This window comes from Chrysemys picta, chromosome 4, assembly GCF_011386835.1.
Source record: "Chrysemys picta bellii isolate R12L10 chromosome 4, ASM1138683v2, whole genome shotgun sequence".
NCBI lineage: Eukaryota > Metazoa > Chordata > Testudines > Emydidae > Chrysemys > Chrysemys picta.
The window spans coordinates 11,469,298-11,496,107 of NC_088794.1; the positions used below are offsets into that span (position 1 = coordinate 11,469,298).

At 49.7% G+C, this 26,810-nt stretch overlaps 1 protein-coding gene across 13 annotated transcripts in view; it reads left to right on the forward strand.

Annotated features, from left to right (window-relative positions):
- Window positions 1–26,810, forward strand: part of SLC43A3 (solute carrier family 43 member 3) — a 58,431-nt gene that overhangs the window by 14,558 nt on the left and 17,063 nt on the right. For 8 of the 13 annotated variants that reach the window (XM_065591343.1, XM_065591336.1, XM_065591346.1 and 5 more), the window contains exons 1-3: window positions 5,042–5,198; window positions 24,615–24,853; window positions 25,385–25,514. In XM_065591343.1, the coding sequence (XP_065447415.1) occupies window positions 5,158–5,198; window positions 24,615–24,853; window positions 25,385–25,514 (410 nt within the window). In that variant the 5' untranslated portion in view covers window positions 5,042–5,157. Of the gene's footprint in view, window positions 1–5,041; window positions 5,199–10,001; window positions 10,073–13,790; window positions 13,907–24,614; window positions 24,854–25,384; window positions 25,515–26,810 lie in introns of those variants that run through there. The other 5 variants (XM_065591339.1, XM_065591341.1, XM_065591337.1 and 2 more) reach the window with 4 other exon arrangements.

The window sequence follows — 26,810 nt, forward strand, 5'->3', positions numbered from 1 at the left end:
GGGTAACAAGCCTTGTGGATGGGGGGAAGCGGTAGACATGATATATCTTGACTTTAGTAAGGCTTTTGATACTGTCTCGCATGACCTTCTCATAAACAAACTAGGGAAATACAACCTAGATGGAGCTACTATAAGGTGGGTGCATAACTAGCTGGAAAATCATTCCCAGAGTAGTTATCAGTGGTTTACAGTCATGCTGGAAGGGCATAATAAGAGAGTCCTGCAGGGATTTTTTCTGGGTCCGGTTCTGTTCAATATCTTCATCAATGATTTAGATAATGGCATAGAGAGTATACTTATAAAGTTTGCGGACGATACCAAGCTGGGAGGGGTTGCAAGTGCTTTGGAGGATAGGATTATAATTCAAAATGATCTGGACAAACTGGAGAATTGGTCTGAAGTAAATAGGATGAAATTCAATAAGGACAAATGCAAAGTACTCCACTTAACAAGGAACAATCAGTTGCACACGTACAAAATGGGAAATGACTGCCTAGGAAGGAGTACTGTGGAAAGGGATCTGGGGGTCATAGTGGATCACAACTAAATATGAGTCAACAGTGTAACACTGTTGCAAAAAAAGGAAACATCATTCTGGGATGTATTAGCAGGAGTGTTGTAAGCAAATCACGAGAAGTAATTCTTCCGCTCTACTCCATGCTGATTAGGCCTCAACTGGAGTATTGTGTCCAGTTCTGGGCGCCACATTTCAGGAAAGATGTGGACAAATTGGAGAAAGTTCAGAGAAGAGCAACAAAAATGATTAAAGGTCTAGAAAACATGAAGGAAGGTTGAAAAAATTGGGTTTGTTTAGTCTGGAGAAGAGAAGACTGAGGGAAGAGATTATACCAGTTTTCAAGTACATAAAAGGTTGTTACAAGGAGGAGGGAGAAAAATTGTTCTTCTTAACCTCTGAGGATAGGACAAGAAGCAATGGGTTTAAATTGCAACAAGGGCGGTTTAGGTTGGACATTAGGAAAGACTTCCTAACTGTCAGGGTGGTTAAGCACTGGAATAAATTGCCTAGGGAGGTGGTGGAATCTCCATCATTGGAGATTTCTAAGAGCAGGTTAGACAAACACCTGTCAGGGATGGTCTTGATAATATTTAGTCCTGCCTTGAGTGCAGGGGACTGGACTAGATGACCTCTTGAGGTCCCTTCCAGTTCTGTGATTCTATGAAACCATCCCTTATATCCCAACCAATATCAGATGAGTTACCCTCAGGATCAACTTGGCTTGGGAATTTCCCTCTGAAGGAGGGAAAATGATGCTATGTGACTCAATCACATCCTTCACTGTAGCCAAATCCATTACCTCAGAGCCCATGGGGTATATCTGGGCTGCAGCTGGGAGCAAACCTCCCAGCCCAAGTCAGGCGTGCTAAAGGATTAAAGGAGGGCTTTAAACTAGGTTCGACGGGGACAGGTGAGCAAAGCCCACAGGTAAGTGGGGAACATGGAGACCGGGGAGATGGGTCGGAAACAAGAGGGAGTGTGGGCTATATTGGCAGAGAGAAAGGAGAGTCAGGACAAAACTGGGAGGAAAGATCAAACCAGTATCTTAGATGCCTATATACAAATGCGAGAAGTATGGGGAATAAGCAGGAAGAACTGGAAGTGCTAATAAATAAATACAACTATGACATTGTTGGCATCACTGAAACTTGGTGGGATAATACACATGATTGGAATGTTGGTGTGGATGGGTACAGCTTGCTCAGGAAGGATAGACAGGGGAAAAAGGGAGGAGGTGTTGCCTTATATATTAAAAATGTACACACTTGGACTGAGGTAGAGATGGACATAGGAGATGGAAGTGTTGAGAGTCTCTGGGTTAGGCTTAAAGGGGCAAAAAACAAGGGAGATGTCATGCTAGGAGTCTACTACAGGCCACCTAACCAGGTGGAAGAGGTGGATGAGGCTTTTTTCAAGCAACTAACAAAATCATCCAAAGCCCAAGATTTGGTGGTGATGGGGGACTTCAACTATCCGGATATATGTTGGGAAAATAACACAGCGGGGCACAGACTATCCAACAAATTCTTGGACTGCATTGGAGACAACTTTTTATTTCAGAAGGTTGAAAAAGCTACTAGGGGGGAAGCTGTTCTAGACTTGATTTTAACAAATAGGGAGGAACTCGTTGAGAATGTGAAAGTAGAAGGCAGCCTGGGTGAAAGTGATCATGAAATCATAGAGTTTGCAATTCTAAGGAAGGGTAGAAGGGAGAACAGCAAAATAGAGACAATGGATTTCAGGAAGGCAGATTTTGGGAAGCTCAGAGAGCTGATAGGTAAGGTCCCATGGGAATCAAGACTGAGGGGAAAAACAACTGAGGAGAGTTGGCAGTTTTTCAAAGGGACACTATTAAGGGCCCAAAAGCAAGCTATTCCGCTGGTTAGGAAAGATAGAAAATGTGGCAAGAGACCACCTTGGCTTAACCATGAGATCTTGCACGATCTAAAAAATAAAAAGGAGTCATATAAAAAATGGAAACTAGGACAGATTACAAAGGATGAATATAGGCAAACAACACAGGAATGCAGGGGCAAGATTAGAAAGGCAAAGGCACAAAATGAGCTCAAACTAGCTACGGGAATAAAAGGAAACAAGAAGACTTTTTATCAATACATTAGAAGCAAGAGGAAGACCAAAGACAGGGTAGGTCCACTGCTTAGTGAAGAGGGAGAAACAGTAACAGGAAACTTGGAAATGGCAGAGATGCTTAATGACTTCTTTGTTTCGGTCTTCACCGAGAAGTCTGAAGGAATGCCTAACATAGTGAATGCTAATGGGAAGGGGGTAGGTTTAGCGGATAAAATAAAAAATCACTTAGAAAAGTTAGATGCCTGCAAGTCACCCGGGCCTGATGAAATGCATCCTAGAATACTCAAGGAGCTAATAGAGGAGGTATCTGAGCCTCTAGCTATTATCTTTGGAAAGTCATGGGAGACAGGAGAGATTCCAGAAGACTGGAAAAGGGCAAATATAGTGCCCATCTATAAAAAGGGAAATAAAAACAACCCAGGTAACTACAGACCAGTTAGTTTAACTTCTGTGCCAGGGAAGATAATGGAGCAAGTAATTAAGGAAATCATCTGCAAACACTTGGAAGGTGGTAAGATGATAGGGAACAGCCAGCATGGATTTGTGAAGAACAAATCATGTCAAACCAATCTGATAGCTTTCTTTGATAGAATAACAAGTCTTGTGGATAAGGGTGAAGCGGTGGATGTGGTATACCTAGACTTTAGTAAGGCATTTGATATGGTCTCGCATGATATTCTTATCGATAAACTAGGCAAATACAAATTAGATGGGGCTACTATAAGGTGGGTGCATAACTGGCTGGATAACCGTACTCAGAGAGTTGTTATTAATGGTTCCCAATCCTGCTGGAAAGGCGTAACGAGTGGGGTTCCGCAGGGGTCTGTTTTGGGACCGGCTCTGTTCAATATCTTCATCAACGACTTAGATATTGGCATAGAAAGTACGCTTATTAAGTTTGCGGATGATACCAAACTGGGAGGGATTGCAACTACTTTGGAGGACAGGGTCATAATTCAAAATGATCTGGACAAATTGGAGAAATGGTCTGAGTTAAACAGGATGAAGTTTAACAAAGACAAATGCAAAGTGCTCCACTTAGGAAGGAAAAATCAATTTCACACATACAGAATGGGAAAAGACTGTCTAGGAAGGAGTACGGCAGAAAGGGATCTAGGGGTTATAGTGGACCACAAGCTAAATATGAGTCAACAGTGTGATGCTGTTGCAAAAAAAGCAAACATGATTCTGGGATGCATTAACAGGTGTGTTGTGAGCAAGACACGAGAAGTCATTCTTCCGCTCTACTCTGCTCTGGTTAGGCCTCAGCTGGAGTATTGTGTCCAGTTCTGGGCGCCGCATTTTAAAAAAGATGTGGAGAAATTGGAAAGGGTCCAAAGAAGAGCAACAAGAATGATTAAAGGTCTTGAGAACATGACCTATGAAGGAAGGCTGAAAGAACTGGGTTTGTTTAGTTTGGAGAAGAGAAGACTGAGAGGGGACATGATAGCAGTTTTCAGGTATCTAAAAGGGTGTCATAAGGAGGAGGGAGAGAACTTGTTCACCTTAGCCTCTAAGGATAGAACCAGAAACAATGGGTTTAAACTGCAGCAAGGGAGGTCTAGGTTGGACATTAGGAAAAAGTTCCTAACTGTCAGGGTGGTTAAACACTGGAACAAATTGCCTAGGGAGGTTGTGGAATCTCCGTCTCTGGAGATATTTAAGAGTAGGTTAGATAAATGTCTATCAGGGATGGTCTAGACAGTATTTGGTCCTGCCATGCGGGCAGGGGACTGGACTCGATGACCTCTCGAGGTCCCTTCCAGTCCTATAATCTATGAATCTATGAATCTATGAATAAAGCAAGCCGCACGGACGTTGTGGCACAGGCTTGCTGGATGAGCTCAGACCCTTAAAGGGGCTTGAGTCAACGCTCCCTTTCCAAGCATAATGCCGCCATCTCACTGCACTTTACAAAGCAGGTCAGTAGCATTATTCCTATTGTACAGCTGGGGAAACTGAGGCACACAGCAAGAGGAAGTGACTCGCCCAGTGGCAGAACTATGAGCAGAGCCCCAGTCTTCTGAATCCTAGCCCAGCTCCCCACCCACTAGGCCATACTGCCACCTTTATTGCTAGTCTCTTTCTTCCTCCATAAACTTACCTCCTCACTCCCCTAATCTCTCTCATACCCTGGGTCAAAATTACTTTCACCCAGCGGCTGGAAGCAGCTGCTGTCATCCCAGCATCCAGCCGGTGCCTCCATGTACCCTGCTGAGTTGTCTAAAAATAGAGGGGACTGGCCCATGAGAAATAGAAGGCGTGAGGCTCCAGCCGTCTCGAAAGCTTGCGAGTTCTTGGCAGGAGTTCACGTTCGGCAGCTCCCAGCATCCCCGGGGATATAACTGTTTGGACATTTCAACCCCCTGAGATAAGGAGCCCTCGTTGAGGGTTGTTAATGGACAGAAATAACCATGTGCTAAGGTCCAAAGTCTTGCCCAGGATTTCGGCTTTCCCCTGCGGGAGGCCCCTAGTGGGGCGTGGGGCCGGGCACAGACCAGCAGCAGTGACCTGCGGGGAGAAGGGGATGGCTACCTCATCCCGACCCGATGGAGAGCAGCGCAGCGCTGTGGAGTAGAAGTTGGCTTTGGTAAGTGCCAGCTGCCACACACAATGGGAGTGTGTGGGGGGGGTGTCTCATCTGAGAGGCTTGGAGCCTGGGAGAATCTGCTGGGGTGCAAGTTCTAGGGGCCGAGCTGTACAGGAGCCATAGTGAGGGGCACAGCCTGGAAATGGAGCTAGGTGTGTGGGGACAGGCAGGGAGATTGTCACACTACCTAGCTCATCTTTAGTGCTTTCCATCTGTAGACCTCAAAGTGCCTTCCAACGGTCACTATCATTATCCCCGCAGGTGGGGAAACTGAGGCACGGGATGGGAGAGAGGCACAGTGACAGACGGCCCAGGTCGTGGGTGGGTGGCTGGAGGGGTGTGTATGGGAATGGATGGATGGAGGGGTGGCTGGAGGGGTGTGTATGTGGATGGAAGGATGGATGGCTGGAGAGGTGTGGGGGGGATGGATGGAAGGGTGGGTGGCTGGAGGGGTGTGTATGTGGATGGAAGGATGGGTGGTGGGAGGGGAGTGTATGGGGATGGATGGATGGAGAGGTCTCTATGGGGATGGATGGGTGGCTGGAGAGGTGTGGGGGGGATGGATGGATGGCTGGAGAGGTGTGGGGGGGATGGATGGAAGGATGGGTGGATAGAGGGGTGTTGATGGGGATGGGTGGATGGATGGATGGGTGTGTACGGGGATGGAGGAGTGTGTATGGGGATGGATGGGTGGCTGGAGGGGTGTGTATGGGGATGGATGGGCGGTGGAGGGGTGTGTATGGGGATGGATAGATGGCTGAATGGATGGCTGTATATGGATAGCTTGTGGGGTGTGTATGGGGCTGGAGGGGTGGGGGGCTGGAGAGGTGTATATAGGGATGGATGGGTGGATGGAGGGAATGTGTATTGGGATGGTTGGATGAGTGGCTGGAGGACTGTGTGTTGGTATGGATGGGTAGCTGGAGGGGCGTGTGTGGGGATGGAATAATAGGTGGAAGGAGGGGTGTATTGCGGATGGATGGACAGGTGGAGGGCTGTGTGTGTGGATGGAAGGATGGGTGGCTGGAGGGGTGTGTTGGGGAATGGAAGAATGGGTGGCTGGATTGGGTTTCTTGAGTATATGTAAAAAGAACAGGAGTACTTGTGGCACCTTAGAGACTAACAAATTTATTAGAGCATAAGCTTTCGTGGGCTACAGCCCACTTCTTCGGATGCATACAGAGTGGAATAAATATTGAGAAGATATATATACACACATACAGAGAGCATGAACAGGTGGGAGTTGTCTTACCAACTCTGAGAGGCCAATTAAGTAAGAGAAAAAAAACTTTTGAAGTGATAATCAAGCTAGCCCAGTACAGACAGTTTGATAAGAAGTGTGAGAATACTTACAAGGGGAGATAGATTCAATGTTTGTAATGGCTCAGCCATTCCCAGTCCTTATTCAATCCTGAGTTGATTGTGTCTAGTTTGCATATCAATTCCAGCTCAGCAGTCTCTCGTTGGAGTCTGTTTTTGAAGTTTTGATTCCTGATGTCAGATTTGTGTCCATTAATTCTGACATCAGGAATCATAATACTCAAAAACCAGTGGGAGAACACTTTAACCTGTCTGGTCATTCAATAACAGACCTGCGAGTGGCTATCTTACAACAGAAAAACTTCAAAACCAGCTCCTCTCAGGGGAGGCGTACAGAAGTCGAATTTAAGAGACCTTTAGGTCGACGGAACGGGGTTGGTTGTATGGACGCATTCATTTTTAAATTGGCCTAACGCAGCTAAATTCGACCTAATCCCGTAGTGTAGACCAAGCCTTAGAGACTAACAAATTTATTTGGGCATAAGCTTTCGTGGGCTAAAACCCACTTCATTGGATGCATGCAGTAGAAAATACAGTAGGAAGATATATATACACAGAGAACATGAAAAAATGAGTGTTGCCTTACAAACTATAACGAGACTCTCTCCTGAGGCCCTACGCTACCAGCACTCCCAGCTATCTTCGAGACACCACTGACTTCCTGAGGAAACTACAATCCATTGGGGGTCTTCCAGAAAACACCATCCTGGCCACTATGGACGTAGAAGCCCGCTACACCAACATTCCACACAAAGATGAACTACAAGCCGTCAGGTTTCAGAGACGTCAGGAACAGAATCCCCGATAATGTCACTGCAAACCTGGTGGCTGAACTTTGTGACTTTGTCCTCACCCACAACTATTTCACATTTGGGGACAATGTATACCTTCAAATCAGCGGCACTGCTATGGGTACCCGCATGGCCCCACAGTATGCCAACATTTTTATGGCTGACTTAGAACAACGCTTCCTCAGTTCTCGTCCCCTAACGTCCCTACTCTACTTGCGCTATATTGATGACATCTTCATTATCTGGACCCATGGAAAAGCCCTTGAGGAATTCCACCATGATTTCAACAATTTCCATCCCACCATTAACCTCAGCCTGGACCAGTCCACACAAAAGATCCACTTCCTGGACACTACAGTGCTAATAAGTGATGGTCACATAAACACCACCCTATACCGGAAACCTACTGACCGCTATACTTACCTACATGCCTCCAGCTTTCATCCAGACCACATCACACGATCTATTGTCTACAGCCAAGCTCTAAGATACAACCGCATTTGCTCCAATCCCTCAGACAGAGACAAACAGCTACAAGATCTCTATCAAGTGTTCTTAAACCTAAAATACCCACCTGCTGAAGTGAAGAAACAGATTGACAGAGCCAGAAGAATACCCAGAAGTCACCTACTCCAGGACAGGCCCAACAAAGAAAGTAACAGAACACCACTAGCTGTCACCTTCAGCCCCCAACTAAAACCTCTCCAGCGTATCATCAAGGATCTACAACCTATTCTGAAGGATGATCCCTCACTCTCACAGATCTTGGGAGACAGGCCAGTCCTCGCTTACAGACAGCGCCCCTGAAGCAAATACTCATCAGCAACCACACATCACACAACAAAAACACTAACCCAGGAACCTATCCTTGCAACAAAGCCTGTTGCCAACTCTGTCCGCATATCTATTCAAGGGACACCATCATAGGACCTAATCACAACAGCCACACCATCAGAGGCTCGTTCACCTGCACATCTACCAATGTGATATATGCCATCATGTGCCAGCAATGCCCCTCTGCCATGTACATTGGCCAAACCAGACATCTCTACGCAAAAGAATAAATGGACACAAATCAGACGTCAAGAATTATAACATTAAAAAACCAATCGGAGAACACTTCAACCTCCCTGGTCACTCAATTACAGACCTAAAAGTCGCAATACTCCAACAAAAAAACTTCAAAAACAGACTCCAATGAGAAACTGCAGAATTGGAATTAATTTGCAAACTGGACACCATTAAATTAGGATTGAATAAAGACTGGGAGTGGATGGGTCATTACACAAAGTAAAACCTATTTCCCCATGCTAATTTTCCCCCCTACTGTTACTCACACCTTCTTGTCAACTGTTGGATATGGGCCACCCTGATTATCACTACAAACGTTTTTTTTCTCCTGCTGATAATAGCCCACCTTAATTGATTAGTTTTGTTATAGTTGGTAAGGCAACACCCATTTTTTCATGTTCTCTGTATATATATCTTCCTACTGTATTTTCCAGTGCATGCATCCAATGAAGTGGGTTTTAGCCCACGAAAGCTTATGAACGAATAAATTTGTTAGTCTCTAAGGTGCCACAAGTACTCCTGTTCTTTTTGCTGATACATATTAACACGGCTACGACTCTGAAGAACAGGATTAGCATTTATTGTGGCATTTGAGGTTGATGGCTTTGGGCTGCCCTTCAGGGTTGGGCAATCTGGTCTCGTGGTCAAGCACACCACAGTAATAGCATGTAACCTGTTTATTCTTAAGGTGAGAATTCCTACCCTCTGGACAGCCAAGCTCGTGCTTGGGGCAGCAGATTCTAAGGGGCGGCATTTCGTCCAATCTTAGGGCGGCACGGCTGCCCTATTTTTTTTTTTTTTGCTTTGCCACTCTGGCCGCCCTGTGCCCAGGGTTTTTTGTTTGTTTGTTTGTTTTTTTGCCTTGCCTCTGGGTCCGGCCGCCTTGCGCCTTGGGGGGGTTGGGTTTTTTTTTTTTTGCCTTGCCTCTGGGTCTGGCCGCCCTGTGCCCTGGGGGGGGGGGGGGTTGGTTTTTTTTTTGCTTTGCCTCTGGGTCCGGCCACCCTGTGCCTGGGGGGTTTTGGGGGTTTTTTTTTGCTTTGTCTCCGGGTCCGGCCGCCCTGCGCCTTGGGTTTTTTTTGTTTTTGTTTTGTTTTGTTTTTTGCTTTGCCTCCACCTGTGCCCTGGGTTTTTTGTTTTGCTTGGGGTGGCAAAAAAGTCAGAGCCGGCCCTGCCTCTGGGCCCCCATGAACTCCTTTATAAGAGTCAGGTTTACTTTTAAATCCTTCCCTCCTTTCGAACTGGGGAGAATGGTGATTAATTTCCCCCTAGTGTTTATACCCTTCCCGAGCTCTGTTTTGGGTGTGGGCATCTGCAAATTCCGCAGCCTGTAGGACTGACTCAGGGGCCCTATCACACACAGCTGCTCTTATATGGTCAGGCACAATGTCCAAGAACTATTCCAAAGTTATTAAATCCAGCTGTTTTTCAAAACTCCCATGCGCCTTTGCTCCCACAACCCACTTTTTAACAAAATCCATCAGCTTATGAGCACATTCTACAAATTTAACCCTGTAAGACTCAGGAGCGACCTTGAATCTCCTTAACACAGAATTTCTAAACAGCACATAATCTAAGGCTTCTTGTTCCCTCAATTCATTGAATACTTCCCTGGCTTTTCCAGTCAATTTGGTCAGCAGGACAGGCATACGCTGCTCATCTGGGATCCCACGCAGAGCACATGGACGTTCAAAGGTAGATAAAAACTCCTCTATGTCTTCAGTATCTTTGTAAATGGGACAGATCCTTTCCCACTTTCTTTCGTTATGGCGGGGATGTGGAGTACCAGGCGACGATGACTTTCTCTGCTCTTCCAATACTTGGAGCTGAAGTCTGGCTGTCTGCTGTTGCATCTTGTGAGTCTCCTTCTCTAAATCAGCATTTTTTTGCTTTTCCAGTTTCTGCTCATGCTCAAGTTGCAGTTTATTTGCTGCCTTTTGCATTCGAATGTCTTCTGCAGCTTCTGTGGCCTCAGGAAAGGGCTGTGCTCCTGCCTCCTGATCACTGGCCATTAGCAGATCCCTCAGTTCTTGATTTGTAGCTTTCTTTTTAAAGCTTATCCCCTTTTCTGAACACAAATCTTCCAGGGCTTTTTTGTCAAGGCCCTCATACGCTCTTTGCTCACCCATTGCAACTGCTCTTTAACCAGCCAAACGCTCAATACCAACATTCAAATTTGGACAGCGTGGGGTTCTGACCCAAAGCTTAATTGACCTGGTTCTGTGGATCCTGGCACGACTACGCCACGGTAACGATGCTGCCGCTGGCGGGACCCAACTGAGAGTACTAATTTAGGACAAATTCCTTAGAGCAGGGCAGTTACAGCCCAAGACTGGGGTTCCTTTGCACACCAAGGCAAACCAAACCAGCCAAACAGCGAAGACTTTGGTTTTACCCCACTGGCTAACCATAAGTCACACATGCAATTCCCTTAGACACTCCAGTTTCTCAGTATCACCACCAGTGCCACTCGTTATGGGGATGAATGGTTATGAAAACCAATATCACAGTAAAAGAAAAAAGAGGTTCTCCCGATCCCAAAGGACCAAGCCCCAGACCCAGGTCAATATACAAGTTAGATCTTACCCACAAATCACGCAGTTGTCAATCCTTTAGAATCTAAATCTAAAGATTTATTCATAAAAAGAAAGAAATATAAAGGAGAGTTAGAATTGGTTACATGGAATCAGTTACATACAGTAATGGCAAAGTTCTTGGTTCAGGCTTGTGGCAGTGATGGACTAAACTGCAGGTTCAAATCAAGTCTCTGGAACATCCGCAGCTGGGATGAGTCATCAGTCCTTTGTTCAGAGCTTCAGTTTGTAGCAAAGTCCCTCCAGAGGCAAGAAGCAGCATTGAAGACAAGATGGAGGAGCTGCAGCAGCCTTTTATAGTCTCTTGTCATGTGGCCTTTCTTTCTTTGTCCCAAAGACAAGCTCTCCAGCACATGGCATGAAAAAACCTTAGAGTTCTGTCCATAGGCAGGTCCCTGCATACCTTGCTGAGTCACAAGGTGTATCTGCCTTCTTTCAATGGGTCAGTTGTCTAGCTGATGGTCGTTAATGGGCCATCAAGCAGGCTAGGCAGTGCTGATGTCAAACTGTCTGGGGTGTCACCCAGAAGCATAGCACAAGTTTGAAATACAGACACTATAGAGCCAATACTTATAACTTGAAATACAAAATTGATACACAGCATAATCATAACCAGCAAACCATAATCTTGTCTTAGACACCTTATTTGACCCCCTTTCTACAAGATTTGTTACCACTACAGGACCTTGGTTGCACCAATGATCTATACGGTCCCAGTTCACATCAATAACGTCACACTATGAAGTCCAGTTTCATTAATGAGAGACCTGCATGTACCATGTTAACCCCTGGAAGGCCCAAGAGGGTTTGTTGATTGCCCCCTACCCCTCCGAACCAGAATTGGCACCAATAACATTAGGCTCATCTGATCCGACTCCTGTGTCAATCATACGTGATCTCAGTGGACACCAACGCCAAGGTTATGAGGTGGTACCTCTCCCTCCAGCCCTACGAGGTCTAGGTCCTTCATCGTCTGGGTAGGGCTCATGTGAATGCTGACTGCTTCTCCGGAGTGAGAGGGGGTGACACTGGGCCCTCACTTGAGGGGGCGGATGTGCGACAGGGTGTATAAACCCAGCACTGGTCAGTAACAAATCACTTTGGGCAGAGGAGGCCACGCCTTCTCGTCCCTGCTGTGCGTGCTCCTGGTGGAGGGAACAAATAAAAGGCAACTGGTCAGTTCAGGGGGGGCTGGCTGAGGAGGAGGTTGGACATGCCGCAGGCCCCTGCTGAAGCACTGTCAGCTCTCCAGACTGCCGAGGGGGATATCCCAGACTACCCCTCAGAGGATCCGCCAGCTATGGAGCCCGACGGAGACGCCAAGCCGCTGCCCAGGGAAGACAAACCTGTGGGAGGCTCAAGGGTAGGAAGTGACCCAGAGAATGCAGTGGGAGCTGACACGTGAATACTTAATAAGGAGGTTACGGGACCCTGAGTCGGAACCAGTGCTTCATTTGTAATTAAAGAGGTGCTGGGGCTTAAGCAATTAGATGCTGGGGCTCAAGCAATTTTTTTACTTTCATAACTGCCACAGCAAGCCCAGAGGTGCCTGGGCTGCAAAGTGCCAAGCCCAGAGGTGCCCGGGCTGCGAAGTGCCAGGCCCAGAGGTGCCCGGGCTGCGAAGTGCCAGGCCCAGAGGTGCCCAGGCTGCGAAGTGCCAGGCCCAGAGGTGCCGGGGCTGTGAAGTGCCAAGCCCAGAGGTGCCGAGGCTGCGAAGTGCCAGGCCCAGAGGTGCCGGGGCTGCGAAGTGCCAGGCCCAGAGGTGCCAGGGCTGCGAAGTGCCAAGCCCAGAGGTGCCGAGGCTGCGAAGTGCCAGGCCCAGAGGTGCCAGGGCTGCGAAGTGCCAGGCCCAGAGGTGCCGGGGCTGCAAAGTGCCAAGCCCAGAGGTGCCCGGGCTGTGAAGTGCCAGGCCCAGAGGTGCCGGGGCTGCGAAGTGCCAGGCCCAGAGGTGCCCAGGCTGCGAAGTGCCAGGCCCAGAGGTGCCGAGGCTGCGAAGTGCCAGGCCCAGAGGTGCCCGGGCTGCGAAGTGCCAGGCCCAGAGGTGCCGGGGCTGTGACGTGCCAGGCCCAGAGGTGCCAGGGCTGCGAAGTGCCAGGCCCAGAGGTGCCGGGGCTGTGAAGTGCCAGGCCCAGAGGTGCCCGGGCTGCGAAGTGCCAGGCCCAGAGGTGCCGGGTCTCAGCACTGCCAAGCCCTGGCACAAATGAAGCCCTGGTCAGGACCCAGTGGATCCGGGTGGATCTGGGTTCCCCTCCCCAAACCCCATGTTTGCCACTAGGCTTTACAGCCGGGGATCATTGCTATAGACTGCGGTGCCCAGCCCACCCTGCTATTGTCAGCCCTAGCCAGGGCGAACAAGGCCGGTGCTGAGGACTTTTTGGCACCTGATGGCCATGCAAGAAGAGGCAGCTCAGTGGGCCGTGACTGATACAATGTCATGACATGCAAAAGGGACAACCCCTGTGCCAGCCCCTGTGCCAGCCCCTGAGAGCAACTGGGCATTGGGGGTGAAGGTGGGGGTGGCGATTGCAGAGATCTGCAACAGTGTGTGCGTGCGTGTGTGTATGCGTGTGTGTGAGCGCGTGTGCATGCAGCAAGTATGTGCGTGTGTGCGCATGGATGAGTGGCGTGTATGCGTGTACATGCTGGGTGTATGTATGTGTGTGCTGTGTGTGCACATACAAATGTGTGTGTGTGTGTGCTGTGTGTGCACATACAAATGTGTGTGTGCTGTGTGTGCATGTTGTGTGCATGCATGAGCATGTGTGCGTGCGAGCAGTGAGTGCTCATTCCAACGTCTGTTTCCTGGAAGGGGGCAGAGGCAGGGGTGGAGCTGGGGAGAGGAACAGAACGGGGAGGAAGGAGAGGGCGTGCCCTGAAGTTTCTTGGTTGCGCTCTCATGCTGTTGATAGCCCCGCTTCTGAGCTGGTGACCCACGGTGAGTCTCCCCATCCACCTGCTCTGTGAGGGGCCCACCCCCCCTACTGAGCCTGCCGGAGATTTGCGGGAGGAGGGGCAAGAGCAGAGGAGGGGGCTGCTGGTTGTGCAGGGGTCAGGTAGGCTGTGTCCCTCTGGCACTGCTGCCCCATTGCCTGACATCCTCCACCCCAGATCTCGCAAGTGCCCAGCCAGGCACCTGGGGCACAACACAGGGCTGGGTGGACGCGGGGAGGGGCAGAGGTGTGGGGGGCTTTGGAAATACGTAGCTGGTGACGTGGCTCAGGCTATGTCTACACTACGGATCTTCCCGCGGCACCGCTACACCACAGCAGCTGCGCCACGTAACGGCTGCCGTGTAGCCGCTCTATGCCCGTTGGAGAGAGTCTCCTGCTGGCATAATTAAACCAATGCCAATGAGCGGCGGTAGCTATGTCCCGCCGACACAGCGCTGTCCACACCAGTGCTTTTGCCGGTGAAACGTATGTCGGTCAGGGGTGTGTTTTTTCACCCCCTGAGTGACAAAGTTTTACGGACAAAAGTGCTAGTGTAGACATAGCCTAAGAGAAAACAGATGCATCGTGAGCGATGTAGGGGGAGGGTGGGTGGCTCTGGCTGCTGTTAAGGATGAGTGACTCAGACAGTGGGGGAAGGGCATGGGGAGATAAAGGGGGAGAGAGGGAGAGGCATTACTGCTCAGGAGGTTCCCAGATAAGAAAGAAAGAAAGAAAGAAAGAAAGAAAGAAAGAAAGAAAGAAAGAAAGAAAGAAAGAAAGAAAGAAAGAAAAGGGTGTGCATGAGATAGATAGATAGATAGATAGATAGGGTGTATGCAGATAGATTGATAGAGATATCTGCCGATAGATAGATGGGTGCATGCAGATAGTTCGATAGAGGAGTGTATGCAGATAGATATGTGTGTGTATGCGGATGGATGGATGGGTTGATGGGGTGTTGCAGATGGATGGGTAGATGGGGTGTTATGGATGGATGGGGTGTTGCGGATGGATGGATGGGTAGCTGGGGTGTTGCGGATGGATGGATAGCTGGGGTGTTGCGGATGGATAGCTGGATAACTGGGGTGTTGTGGGTGGATAGATGGATGGATAGATGGGGTGTTGCGGATGGATGGATGGGTAGATGGGGTGTTGCGGATGGATGGGGATGGATGGATGGATGGATGGGGATGGATGGATGGATGGATGGGGTGTTGCAGATGGATGGATGGATGGGGTGTTGCGGATGGATGGATGGATGGATGGATGGATGGATGGATGGGGTGTTGCAGATGGATGGATGGATGGGGTGTTGCGGATGGATGGGAATGGATGGATGGATGGATGGGGTGTTGCGGATGGATGGATGGGGTGTTGCAGATGGATGGATGGGGTGTTGCGGATGGGTAGATGGGGTGTTGCAGATGGATGGATGGAGTGTTGTGGGTGGATGGATGGATGTCTGGATGGATGGATAGATGGGGTGTTGCAGATGGATGGATAGCTGGATGGGTATGTATGGAGTTGGTAGGTGAGCAGGTAAGTGGGAGAGACACCAAGGGAGGGCTGGGTTGCAGGTGGAGCAGGGTAGCCAGGCCACAGGCCTTGGTCAGTGCCTTGGTGCCGTCACCCTCCCAGCCCCCACCCCTGTGTGGCTGCTGTGCCCCAGCCAGGGCAGATGGGGACGGGGCAGTTGGTCGTGTCCCTGCCCCATGTGTGGGAACTCAGACTCCCTGGGAAGTGGGGAGGACGCCCCTGTCTAGCTCGGAGCATGTGCAAGGGCAGAGAGCAGTGATGACTAGTGACCCACGTAGGGAATGGGGGGTTGGCAGCCAGCTGGTCCTGACACTGCCATTCCTCCCCCAGGGCAATGCATGTTGTGTCTCTTGGGCTGTGCCAGGGTGGAGGGCTGCTCCTTGCAGGGGAAGCTGGGGGCTGCAAGTTGGGTGGGCATTCACCCTGGGGCAAAGCAGGGGCCCTGGTGGTGACAGCAAGCGAAGAATCCCGGGCGCACATGCTGCAGAGAGGTCGGGTTACACAAGCGACATGTCACACGTATGCTGCATGGGTTGGTGTCAGGCACTGTACATGGCTGCTGTGTTACATACACAGATTCCAAAGCCAGACGGGACCATTGTGATCATCTAGTCTGACCTGGATTACACAGGCCAGAGACCTGCACCCAAATCATTAGAAACCAGCCCCTCTTGATTGAAAAATTGTCAGTGATGCAAAATTCACCCTGACCCTTGATAGATAGGATCTATCTATCTATCTATCTATCTATCTATCTATCTATCTCCACACACTTTGCACAGCTGTTGTGTCACACACAGGCTGCACAGTTGTCATGTTACACATGCGTGTGACATTGCACATACACATTTCATAGGGTTGTATTGCACATACTGCAAGGGGGTATGTCACACACACTGCCTGGTTGTCATGTCACACACATCCATGTGGCATGTTGCACACACACTGCACAGCTGTTGTGTCGCACACATGCTACATAGGGTCTCATTGCACATGTGTGACACCTCACACACACACTGCATGTCAGTCGTATCACACACATGTGACATCTCACATGCTGAACAGCAGTCATGTGTGACACCTGACAGGCACTGCATGGCATGCGTGTCTGACACTTGCATGACACCACACACCCACTGCATGGCAGTTGTATCACACACATATGTGACATCTCACACAGGCTGCATGGCAGTTGTGTCACACATATGCATGACAACTCACACAGGGTGCATGGGGGTCAGGGCTGAGGGGAATCTGGCCTTTACTCCAGGGTGTGTAGCCTGGAGTGAGACAGCCTTTGGTTGTGCCTCAGTTTCCCCTCGGGGAGTTGGGGAGCAGGCACATCCCCAGGGGATGTGGCTACATGCATGGGGGAGGGGGGAGCGCCTGGCGAGTGGCATGTGGCGCTGCCGTAGAAATGCAGATGATTATTTATAACATTTCCCACCACCCACAGCTGAGAGGAACAGGCTTCAGTACAGCAACGTGCCATTAGTGAGTCACCCGTGCACCCCCAGTCTAGAGGCCAGAGCTGGGGAAGGCTGTCACCTAGGGGCTGGGACATCTATCTATCTATCTATCTATCCCCATACACCCCATCTATCTATCTATCTATCTATCTATCTATCTATCTATCTATCTATCTATCTATCTATCCCCATACACCCTCTCTATCTATCTATCTATCTATCTATCTATCTATCTATCTATCTATCTATCTATCTATCTATCCCCATACACCCTCTCTATCTATCTATCTATCTATCTATCTATCTATCTATCTATCTATCTATCTATCTCCATACACCCCATCTATCTATCTATCTATCTATCTATCTATCTATCTATCTATCTATCTATCTATCTATCTATCCCCATACACCCCATCTATCTATCTATCTATCTATCTATCTATCTATCTATCTATCTATCTATCTATCTATCTATCTATCTATCCCCATACACCCCATCTATCTATCTATCTATCTATCTATCTATCTATCTATCTATCTATCTATCTATCTATCCCCATACACCCCATCTATCTATCTATCTATCTATCTATCTATCTATCTATCTATCTATCTATCCCCATACACCCCATCTATCTATCTATCTATCTATCTATCTATCTATCTATCTATCTATCTATCTATCCCCATACACCCCATTTATCTATCTATCTATCTATCTATCTATCTATCTATCTATCTATCTATCTATCTATCTATCTATCTATCCCCATACACCCTCTCTATCTATCTATCTATCTATCTATCTATCTATCTATCTATCCCCATACACCCCATCTATCTATCTATCTATCTATCTATCTATCTATCTATCTATCCCCATATACCCCATCTATCTATCTATCTATCTATCTATCTATCTATCTATCTATCTATCTATCTATCTATCCCCATACACCCCATCTATCTATCTATCTATCTATCTATCTATCTATCTATCTATCTATCTATCTATCTATCTATCTATCTATCTATCTATCCCCATACACCCCATCTATCTATCTATCTATCTATCTATCTATCTATCTATCTATCTATCTATCTATCTATCCCCATACACCCCATCTATCTATCTATCTATCTATCTATCTATCTATCTATCTATCTATCTATCTATCTATCCCCATACACCCCATCTATCTATCTATCTATCTATCTATCTATCTATCTATCTATCTATCTATCTATCGAATACACCTGCCTCTTCCTACCCCCGGTATATATACTGTGGTCAGACAGTGTGGTGATGAGCCTCATATGAAGGGAGGGAGATAGATGGGAAGAAAGAGGGGGTGTATGGGGCTGGATGGATAGACAGAGGGTGAGTAAGGCACAGGTGCAGAGTGTGGGGTTGGAAGGTGCGGATGCAGTAGATGAACAGAAGGGTGGAAGGCTAGCGGGTGCATATGGGATAGATAGAGGGTGAGGCGATGGGTGGGTGGGTAACAGGGCATCCTGAGACCCCTCTCCCTGGCACTTTGGAAGCACATTCCAGCCCCGCCCTGCTCCTGGTCCCTTTGAGTCCCTTTACACAGCCCAGGGTCTCTGCTGGCACTAACAGCTGGTTTCCAGATGGGCCCTGTCCTCATGGCGCTGGCGATCGCTGTGTTCGTGCCGCGTCGCTACATCACATGAGCTCCCAAGCGGGGATCACAAACTGCACTGTGTGGATGGCCCTGCCTGGATTCCCACCAGCCTCCTGGTCACAGCCCTGCAGACAGATCTCCGTGACTGGGGCTGATGGAAATGCTCAGAGTAAACGATTCAGTGGGAACAATTTGTTGGGCTTTGAGGGCATCCGCCGCTTGGCTGCTGTTTCTATTTCAGTAGCACCCAGAGATCAGAGTCCCATTGTGCCAGGTGCTGCACAGACACACAGCGAGAGACAGGCCCTGCCCCAGCTGAGATCAGGGCCCTGTTGTGCCAGGCACTGCACAGACACAGTGAGTCAGGCCCCGCCCCAAAGAGCTCACACTCCAAATAGCCAAGGCAGATGGGGAAACCGAGGCACAGAGCAGGGCAGTGACTTGCCCACAGTCACCCAGCAGAGGCAGGACTAGATCCCACAGCAGGCTAGTGATATAGACCCTGGGTTGTTCTGCCTCTAACCCCCAGCTCTGTCTCTACAATCCCACCGGGGTCCTGGAGTGCTGAGTCCGGGTCACCCTGCCAAGGGGCTCCAGGCCTGCAGCGCCCCGTGGGAGCCGGTCCCTTGGGGATGCCATAAATCACTGCCCGTGGCCCTGTCCCCGAGTGACCCCTGCGTCCTTCCTAGCTCAGCATTAAAATCCTGCTGAGACGATTGTCCTTGCCAGTACCTGAGGCGCTGGCTCCCGTGCCCGGCCAGCACTGGCCCGGCCCTTATCGTCCCCAGAGCACAGCCTGCCCTGGGTGAGGAGCTGATTCTCGGCACGGGGGGGCAGGGAGTAACCCGACGGGCTCCCCCTCAGCCTGGGCACAGTGCCAGAGCCCCAACATAGCCCAGGCTGGGCAAAGAAGCACAGAGAGAAGGAGGGTGGAGGAGCATGCGAGATGGAGGGGGAGGCTTTTATTGGTTCCCTGGTCCATGTCCCACATTTTCCCCACCTCCCCCTTCATCTGCGCTGAGCTCAGCACATGTCCCCTACTGAGTCCCCTGGCTCTGTGCAGGTGGCAGCTAATGCAGACGTCCCTGCCAGGGAAGTGACACTTGCTCTGACCCCCACAGGCCTCCCACTAAGTGGGGGGAGGTCTGGGATGGGGACTGGGAGAAACCCAAATGGTTCGGTAGAGGGCTCACTTCCCTCAGAGTCAGTGCAGACCTGAGCGCTACGGGGCGCTGTGCTGCAGGGAGCGGGTCAGGGGCTCAGTGGGGGGTGCTGTCCTCACACAGTGCTAATCCCAATGCTACCAAGGTCTCCTGAACTTTCCAAGGGCGTGGAGGATCCAGTGGCATTTTTCACAAGACCTCCCCCCATGCACTGGCCTGTTTCCCACAGGGTTAATTCTAATTTGCCACACTCAGTTTCCCTGTGGTTCCAGCTGGATACATCCAGCCTTCAGCTCTTGTGCACTGTTTCAGTGCAGTTTCTGCATCCCACCCCAGAGGCAGCTGCACCGCTGCACTGGGGAAGGAACCCCTGCATAAACAGCTGCTGTACCCCACCCCCGGCGTGGTCTCTCTGCAGTGATGGGTAAAGGATCTCTGTATAAGCAACTGCTACACCCCACCCCAGAGGTGGCTGCTTTGCAGTGCTCAGTGAGGGATCCCTGCGTGGTGATGTGGTGTGGCTGATAAACAACTGCTACTACTCACCCCATAGACAGCCATATCTCAGCACTGGTCGAGAGAGTCATCTACAAATAGCTGCTACACTCCACCCCAGTGGTAGCAGCATCTCAATGTTGGGTGGTGGATCCATCTGTAAACAGCTGCTACGCTCCATAAGAACATAAGAGCTGACACACTGGGTCAGACCATCGTCCATATTGCCAGTGTCCTGTCTCTGACAGTGGCCCGTGCCAGAGCTGCAGGGGGATTGTACAGAAAGGAGCAAAGACTGAGTGATCCACCCCTGTCTTCCGCACCTAGCTTCTGGCAGTCAGAAGTTTAGGGACACCAAGAGCATGGGCTGGCGTTCCTGACCATCTTGGCAAATAGCCATTGATGGACCTATCCTCTGTGAACTTAGCCATTCTTTTCGGAAGGCAGGTATACTTTTGGCCTTCACTGCACCCCACAGGTTAGTTGTGCATTACATGAAAAGGTCCTGCCGCTTGTTTTTATTAAACCTGTTTGCGACATTCCCCACTGGTGTTATTTGGACCGGTGATCTGCTAGGTCACTCCAATCCTTGACTCTGGGAGCCAGCCTTACCCTGCTCTGCTGTGAGAACCCCCACTCCTGGGCTGTTCACACACAGCCTCTGGCAGGTAAACTGCCTGGATTGTGCAACCGAATGACACTAGCCAATATCTCCGGTCCCAGACACAACCTCTGTCTTGCAGCGTCCAGTTATGCCCGCTGGACGCTGCAAGCTTATAGGAGTTCGTCAATTTAACAAAGAAATTGATATGTACCAGGCTTGTTATCCCAAGGGGAGTCTCTGAGACACTTCAAACCAAACGCACTGCTTCCGGTAGAATAAAGAGACAGATTTATTAACTATAAAGATACATTTTAAGTGATTATAAGTCAAAATATAACAAGTCAGAGTTGGTCAAATGAAATAAAAGCAAAATGCATTCTAAGCTGATCTTAACACTCTCAATGCCCTTACAAACTTAGATGCTTCTCGCCACAGGCTGGCTGGTTGCTCTTCAGCCAGGCTCTCCCCTTTGATCAGCGCTTCAGTCGCTTGGTGTGGTGTCTGTAGATGTAGGTGGAAGAGAGAGAGAATGGCAAATGTCTCTCCCTTTTATCATGTTCTTTCTTCCCTCTTGGCTTTGCCCCCCCGCTTCAGAGTCAGGTGAGCATTACCTCATCGCAGACCCAAACTGGCCAAAGGAAGGGGGGCGACTCACTCAAGAGTCCAACAGATTCTTTTGTTGCTGCCTAGGCCAGCGTCCTTTGTTCCTGAGGCTGGGCTGGGTTTGTCCCATACCTGCCCTGATGAGGTGTGAACTGCCCCTCTGTTCTTGGAGAGTTTTTGCCTGGGCTTGCTTTAAGCCATGAGGACACATTTTCAGCCTTATAACTATATACATGAAATTATAACCTATAACATTACTATAACATCACTGTAACAATTACTATAACATCACTATAATGACCATGCTCTGTGAATCACGAGCCTTTTGAAGACACTCATCATAACAAACTTTGCATTGGATACCACACAACCATTTTATAAAGATGAACATGGGGGTGTCGGGTGTTCCCCTGAGGTACAGAGTCACACTGTTGCCTAATAATTTCACTGGGTGACCCCGGTTTTTGTATGTGTGAGGGGGTAATTAACACATCTCTGTTCACTTTATCTGCACCATTCATGATTTTATAGACCTCTCTCATATCCCCTCTGAGTCATCTCTTCTAAGCTGAACAGCCCCCGTCTTTTTAGGCTCTCCTTGTATGGAAGCTGTTCTATAGCCATGATCATCTTTGTTGCCCTTCCTTGAACCTTTACCAGTTCCACGCATTCCTTTTGAGATAGGGCCACAAGAACTGGACACAGGATTCAAGGTGTGAGCACACCCTGGGTTATTCAGAGGCATTATGATATTTTCTGTCTTATTATCTATCCCTTTCCTAAGAGTTCCTAACATTCTGTTAGCCTTTTTGATCCTTGCTGTGCACTGAGTGGACATTTTCAGAGAACTATCCATGATGACTCCAAGATCTCTTTCTTGGGTGGTAACAGCTAATTTAGACCCCATCATGTTGTACGTATAGGTGGGATTACATTTTCCAATGTGCATTACTTTGCACTTATCAACGTTGAATTTCATCTGCTATTTTGTTGTCCAGTCACCCAGTTTTGTGAGATCCCTTTGTAACTCTTCACAGTCAGTGTTGGATGGAACTATCTTGAATAATTTTGTAGCATCTGCAAACTTTGCCACTTCACTGTTCACCCCCTTTCCAGAGCATTTATGAATATGTTGAACAGAACTGGTCCCAGTGAAGACCTTTGGGGGACCCTGCTATTTACCTCTGTCCATTGTGAAAACTGCCCATTTATTTGTCCCCTTTGTTTCCTATCTATGAACCAGTTACTGATCCATGAGGGGACCTTCCCTCTTAGTCCCTGGTTACCTTATCAAAGATTATCTGAAAATCCACATACACTATATTGCCTGGGTCACCCTTCCCCACGTGTTTGCTAACCCCCTCAAATGATTGTAATACATTGGTGAGCCATGATTTCCCTTTACAAAAGCCGTGTTGACTCTTCCCCAACAAATTGTGTTCGTCTCTGTGTCTGGTAATTCTGTTCTTTACTAAAGTTTCAACCAATTACCCTGGTACTGAAGTTAGGCTTAGTGGCCTGTAATTGCCTGGAGTGTTCTGGAGCCCTTTTTAAAAATCAGTGTTACATTAGCTCTCCTCCAGTGAGCTGGTACCGAGGACGATTTAAGCAGTAGGTTACATACCACAGTTAGGAGTTCTGCAGTTTCATATTTACGCTCCTTCAGCACTCTTGGGTGAATCCCATCTGGTCCCGGGGCTATTACTTTTTAATTTATCAATTTGTTCCAAAATCTTCTCTATTGACATCTCAATTTGGGGCAGTTCCTCAGATTTGTCACCTAAACAGCATGGCCCAGGTGAGGGAATCTCCCTCACATCCCCTGCAGTGAAGGCTGATGCAGAGAATTCATTTAGCGTCTCTGCAACGGCCTTGTCTTCCTAGAGTGCTCCTTGAACACCTCTGTTGTCCAGTGGCCCCACTGATTGTTTGGCAGGCTTCCTGCTTCCGGTGGACTTAAAACTTTTTACTGTTAGTTGTTGCATCTATAGCAATTTGCTTCTTAAATCCTTTTTTTACTTTCACATTTTATTTGCCAAACTTTATGCTCCTTACTTTTGCCTCTAGAAGTTTCCATTACTCCGCTGGTTAGCCCTCCTGCCATCTTTTTGGAGGTGGGGGGTGCGTTTTGTCTGAGCCTCTAGGATGGCGTTAGTAAATATCTCCAAGCTGCTTGGAGGGGTTTTACCCTTGGCGTTGCTCTTTTTAATTTCCATCTAACTACCATCCTCATTTTTCTAGTTCCCCTTTGTAAAGTTACATATGAGTGTGGTGGGTTTTTTGGTATTTTCCCCCCTACAAGGCTGTTAAATTTAACCACGTTATGGTCGCTATTACCAAGTGGTTCAGCTGCATTCACCCCTGAGGTCAGATTCTGTGTGCTACTGAGGACTAAATCAAGATTCCTCTTTCCCCTTGTGGGTTCCAGGATTAGCTGCTCCAAGAAGCTGCCATTTATGATGTCTATAAATTTATCTCTGCATCCTGTCCTGGGTGACACGTACCCAGTCAATATGGGGAAAGTTGAAATCCCCCGTTATTATTGGGTTTTCTGTTATTTTAGCCTCCCTGATGTCCCAGAGCATTTCACAGTCATATGGTCGGTAGTATATCCCGACTGCTGTACTCTCCTTGTTCAAGCACGGAGATTCTAGCCATAGAGATTCTATAGAACTGTTTGATTCATTTAAGATTTTTACTTTATTTGACTTGGTGCTTTCTTTCCCATACAGTGGTACTCCCCCACCAGCACGGCCTGCTCTCTCATTCCTGTATATTTCGTACCCTGGCATTTCTGTGCCCCATTGATTATCCTCATTCCATCGAGTTTCTGTGCTGTCTGTGACATCAATATCCTCCTTTAATGCCAGACACTCATGTTCACCCAGCTTAGTATTTAGATGTTGAGCATCGGTGTATAAGCACTTGTGCATGTTGTCTATACGCAGTTGCTTGCCTCCATGTGTTGTGTTTAAATGGGATGCTTACATTTGACTGTTCCTCGCCTGTACTTTACCAACTTCTTTCCTAGCCTCCATATTAGGATATAGGTTTCCCCCCAAGGCAGCTGCATCTCAGCGTTGGGTGGGGTAACCCTGTATTAATATCTGGCCCACCCCCTTCCCCAGAAGCAGTTGCATCTCAGCACCGGGCATGTGCTCTCTCTGCAAAACGGTGTCTCTTTGTGGTTCCAGGCTCAGAAAGGGACCCTCCCAGGAGCAGAAGGGAAGCGGGCAGGGCGCCATGGAGGAGCAGGGTGCGGGACTGGCCAAGCGGCTGGGCACATTGCTCTCGGGCCTGCTGGAATGCATGTGCTTTGCTGGCGTCATCTTCGGCTGGGCCTCGTTGGTGTACGTGCTCAAGGACATGCACTACTTCGAGGAGCTGTGTGTGCCGGCGGCTAACGGCACGGGCAATGGCACACAGGGCCCAGGTACGGCGGGGGCAGCACTAGAGTGGCAGTGGGGAGCGCTGCAGGGGAGTGGGCGGTGCTGGAGGGAGAAGGAGCAGCGAGGCAGGGGCCGGGGGGATAGGGGTATGTCCCCATCTCAGGTGCTGCACCAGGGCCAGAAGGCTGATGAGGATATGCAAATAATGCAACACCCCTATTTGCATATGCAGGACTATGCATTGTCTCATTTGCATATCCTTAAATTAAGATTCCTTCCCTTTCTGGTTCCCGACCTTGAGCTCTCCCCCCCTGGCCAGGTGCCACCCATTTCCCCTAGACACCCTCTTGGGTGGGGTGAGGAGAGGGTATAGGGGCTGGGGCCGTGTGTATGGGAGGGGATGGGGTGTCAGGGCAGAGGGTCTGTGTCTGGGGGTGAATCCGTGTTGGGGTCCCGTATGGGTGTTGGGATCCAGGTGGGGGGGGGTCTGTGGGGGTGTCGGAGTCCGTGAGGGGCATGTGGGAGCTGTTGGGGTGGGTTGGTCAGTTCAGTGTCTCAGGCCATGCTCTCCCCAGACTGCCGGGCGCAGGACGAGCAGCTGTCACTCGTCTTCACCGTCGGCTCCTTCATGAACAACTTCATGACCTTCCCCACCGGCTACATCTTTGACCGCTTTGGCACCGTGCCAGCCCGCTTGCTGGCCATGTGAGTGTGGGAGCGGGGGGTCCCAGGGATCCACCCCGTGGGCCCCTCCCGCTGGGCCCCTGCCCCACCCCCACTGCGACCCTTACTCCCCTCCACTGAAACCCTCCTCTTGGATCTCTCCCTTGAACTGCATCCCCTCCGCGACCCCTCCCCTAGGATCCCTGGGGACCCAGGGGTGGGGGATGGGACGCTCTCCCCCCTGGAGCCAGGCCTCATCTCCATGGGTCTGGCTAGTGTGTGTGTGTGTGGGATAAACCCCATGGAGTCGCGGGGAGGGGAGAAGGTCCCCCGGGACAGGATCCCCCATCCCTCCCCACTCTTTCTTTCTTTGGTTGTTTCTCTTCCTCACTCTCCCCGCAATGCAGTGAAAATCAGGGACGCCAAGCAGGGACCACGCCTGGCCCAAGTTATCCAGTGAGCCCATCCGCCTCCCCCTGGCACCGCCCTGCCTGGGCCCATGGATCAGTGCCTGTAGCAGCCAGCCCCTCAGACCACGCCCCCCAGCACAGCTCCCCCCCCCAAAGCTGGGACCGGTGGTTGCCAGCTGTCCCTTGTCCTTAGGGCTCCAGGGCACGTTTCTCCTTGGCTGAGTTAGTATCTGCTAACTGGCCAGGGACTAAGTCCGCAGATCCTGTTTGCGGCTGGGCCCGGGGGCGCTGGTGCTAACTCCCCTGCACCCCAGAGCGTGACCAGCAGGGTACTGCTGCGGTTGCACAAGCGCCCGGAAGGAAGTGCTCGCTGCTTGCTTCCCACAAGCTGTTCCCTCACCCGTCCTTGCTGCAGAGCTGGGGCTGCTGCGTCCAGGGCTCGGCTGGGAGCTCTGCAGCTCCAGTACCTCCCGCTCAGCTGAGCTCCCTCACCAGGACGCCGTGGGCCAGCCCCACAGCCCATGGCAGTCAAAGCAAAGGCCTGATGCCTGGGCTGGGGAGGGGGCTCGGGCTATGGGGTGGGGGATACTGGCACTAACTGGACCCACTGGCCTCCACGCAAAAGGCTCCAACTGCCACCTGCCCCCACCCGGGCTCATCCACTCCCCCTGTGCTTGGCAGCGTTCAGCCAGCCCCTTCCTCAGGATCCGGGCCCAGCCACAGGGCTAAGGTTAGCCACCCACTGCTTGGGCCTCTGACATGTGCCTTTGCCCACCCGAGGTCTTGATCCGTGCCGCGAGGTGAAAGAATGCAGGCAGCTATCTGTCTATCCATCGCTCTATTGACATACACCCCATTCATACAGCCATCTATTGATATCCATCCATCCATCCATCCATCCATCCATCCATCGACATACCCTCCATCG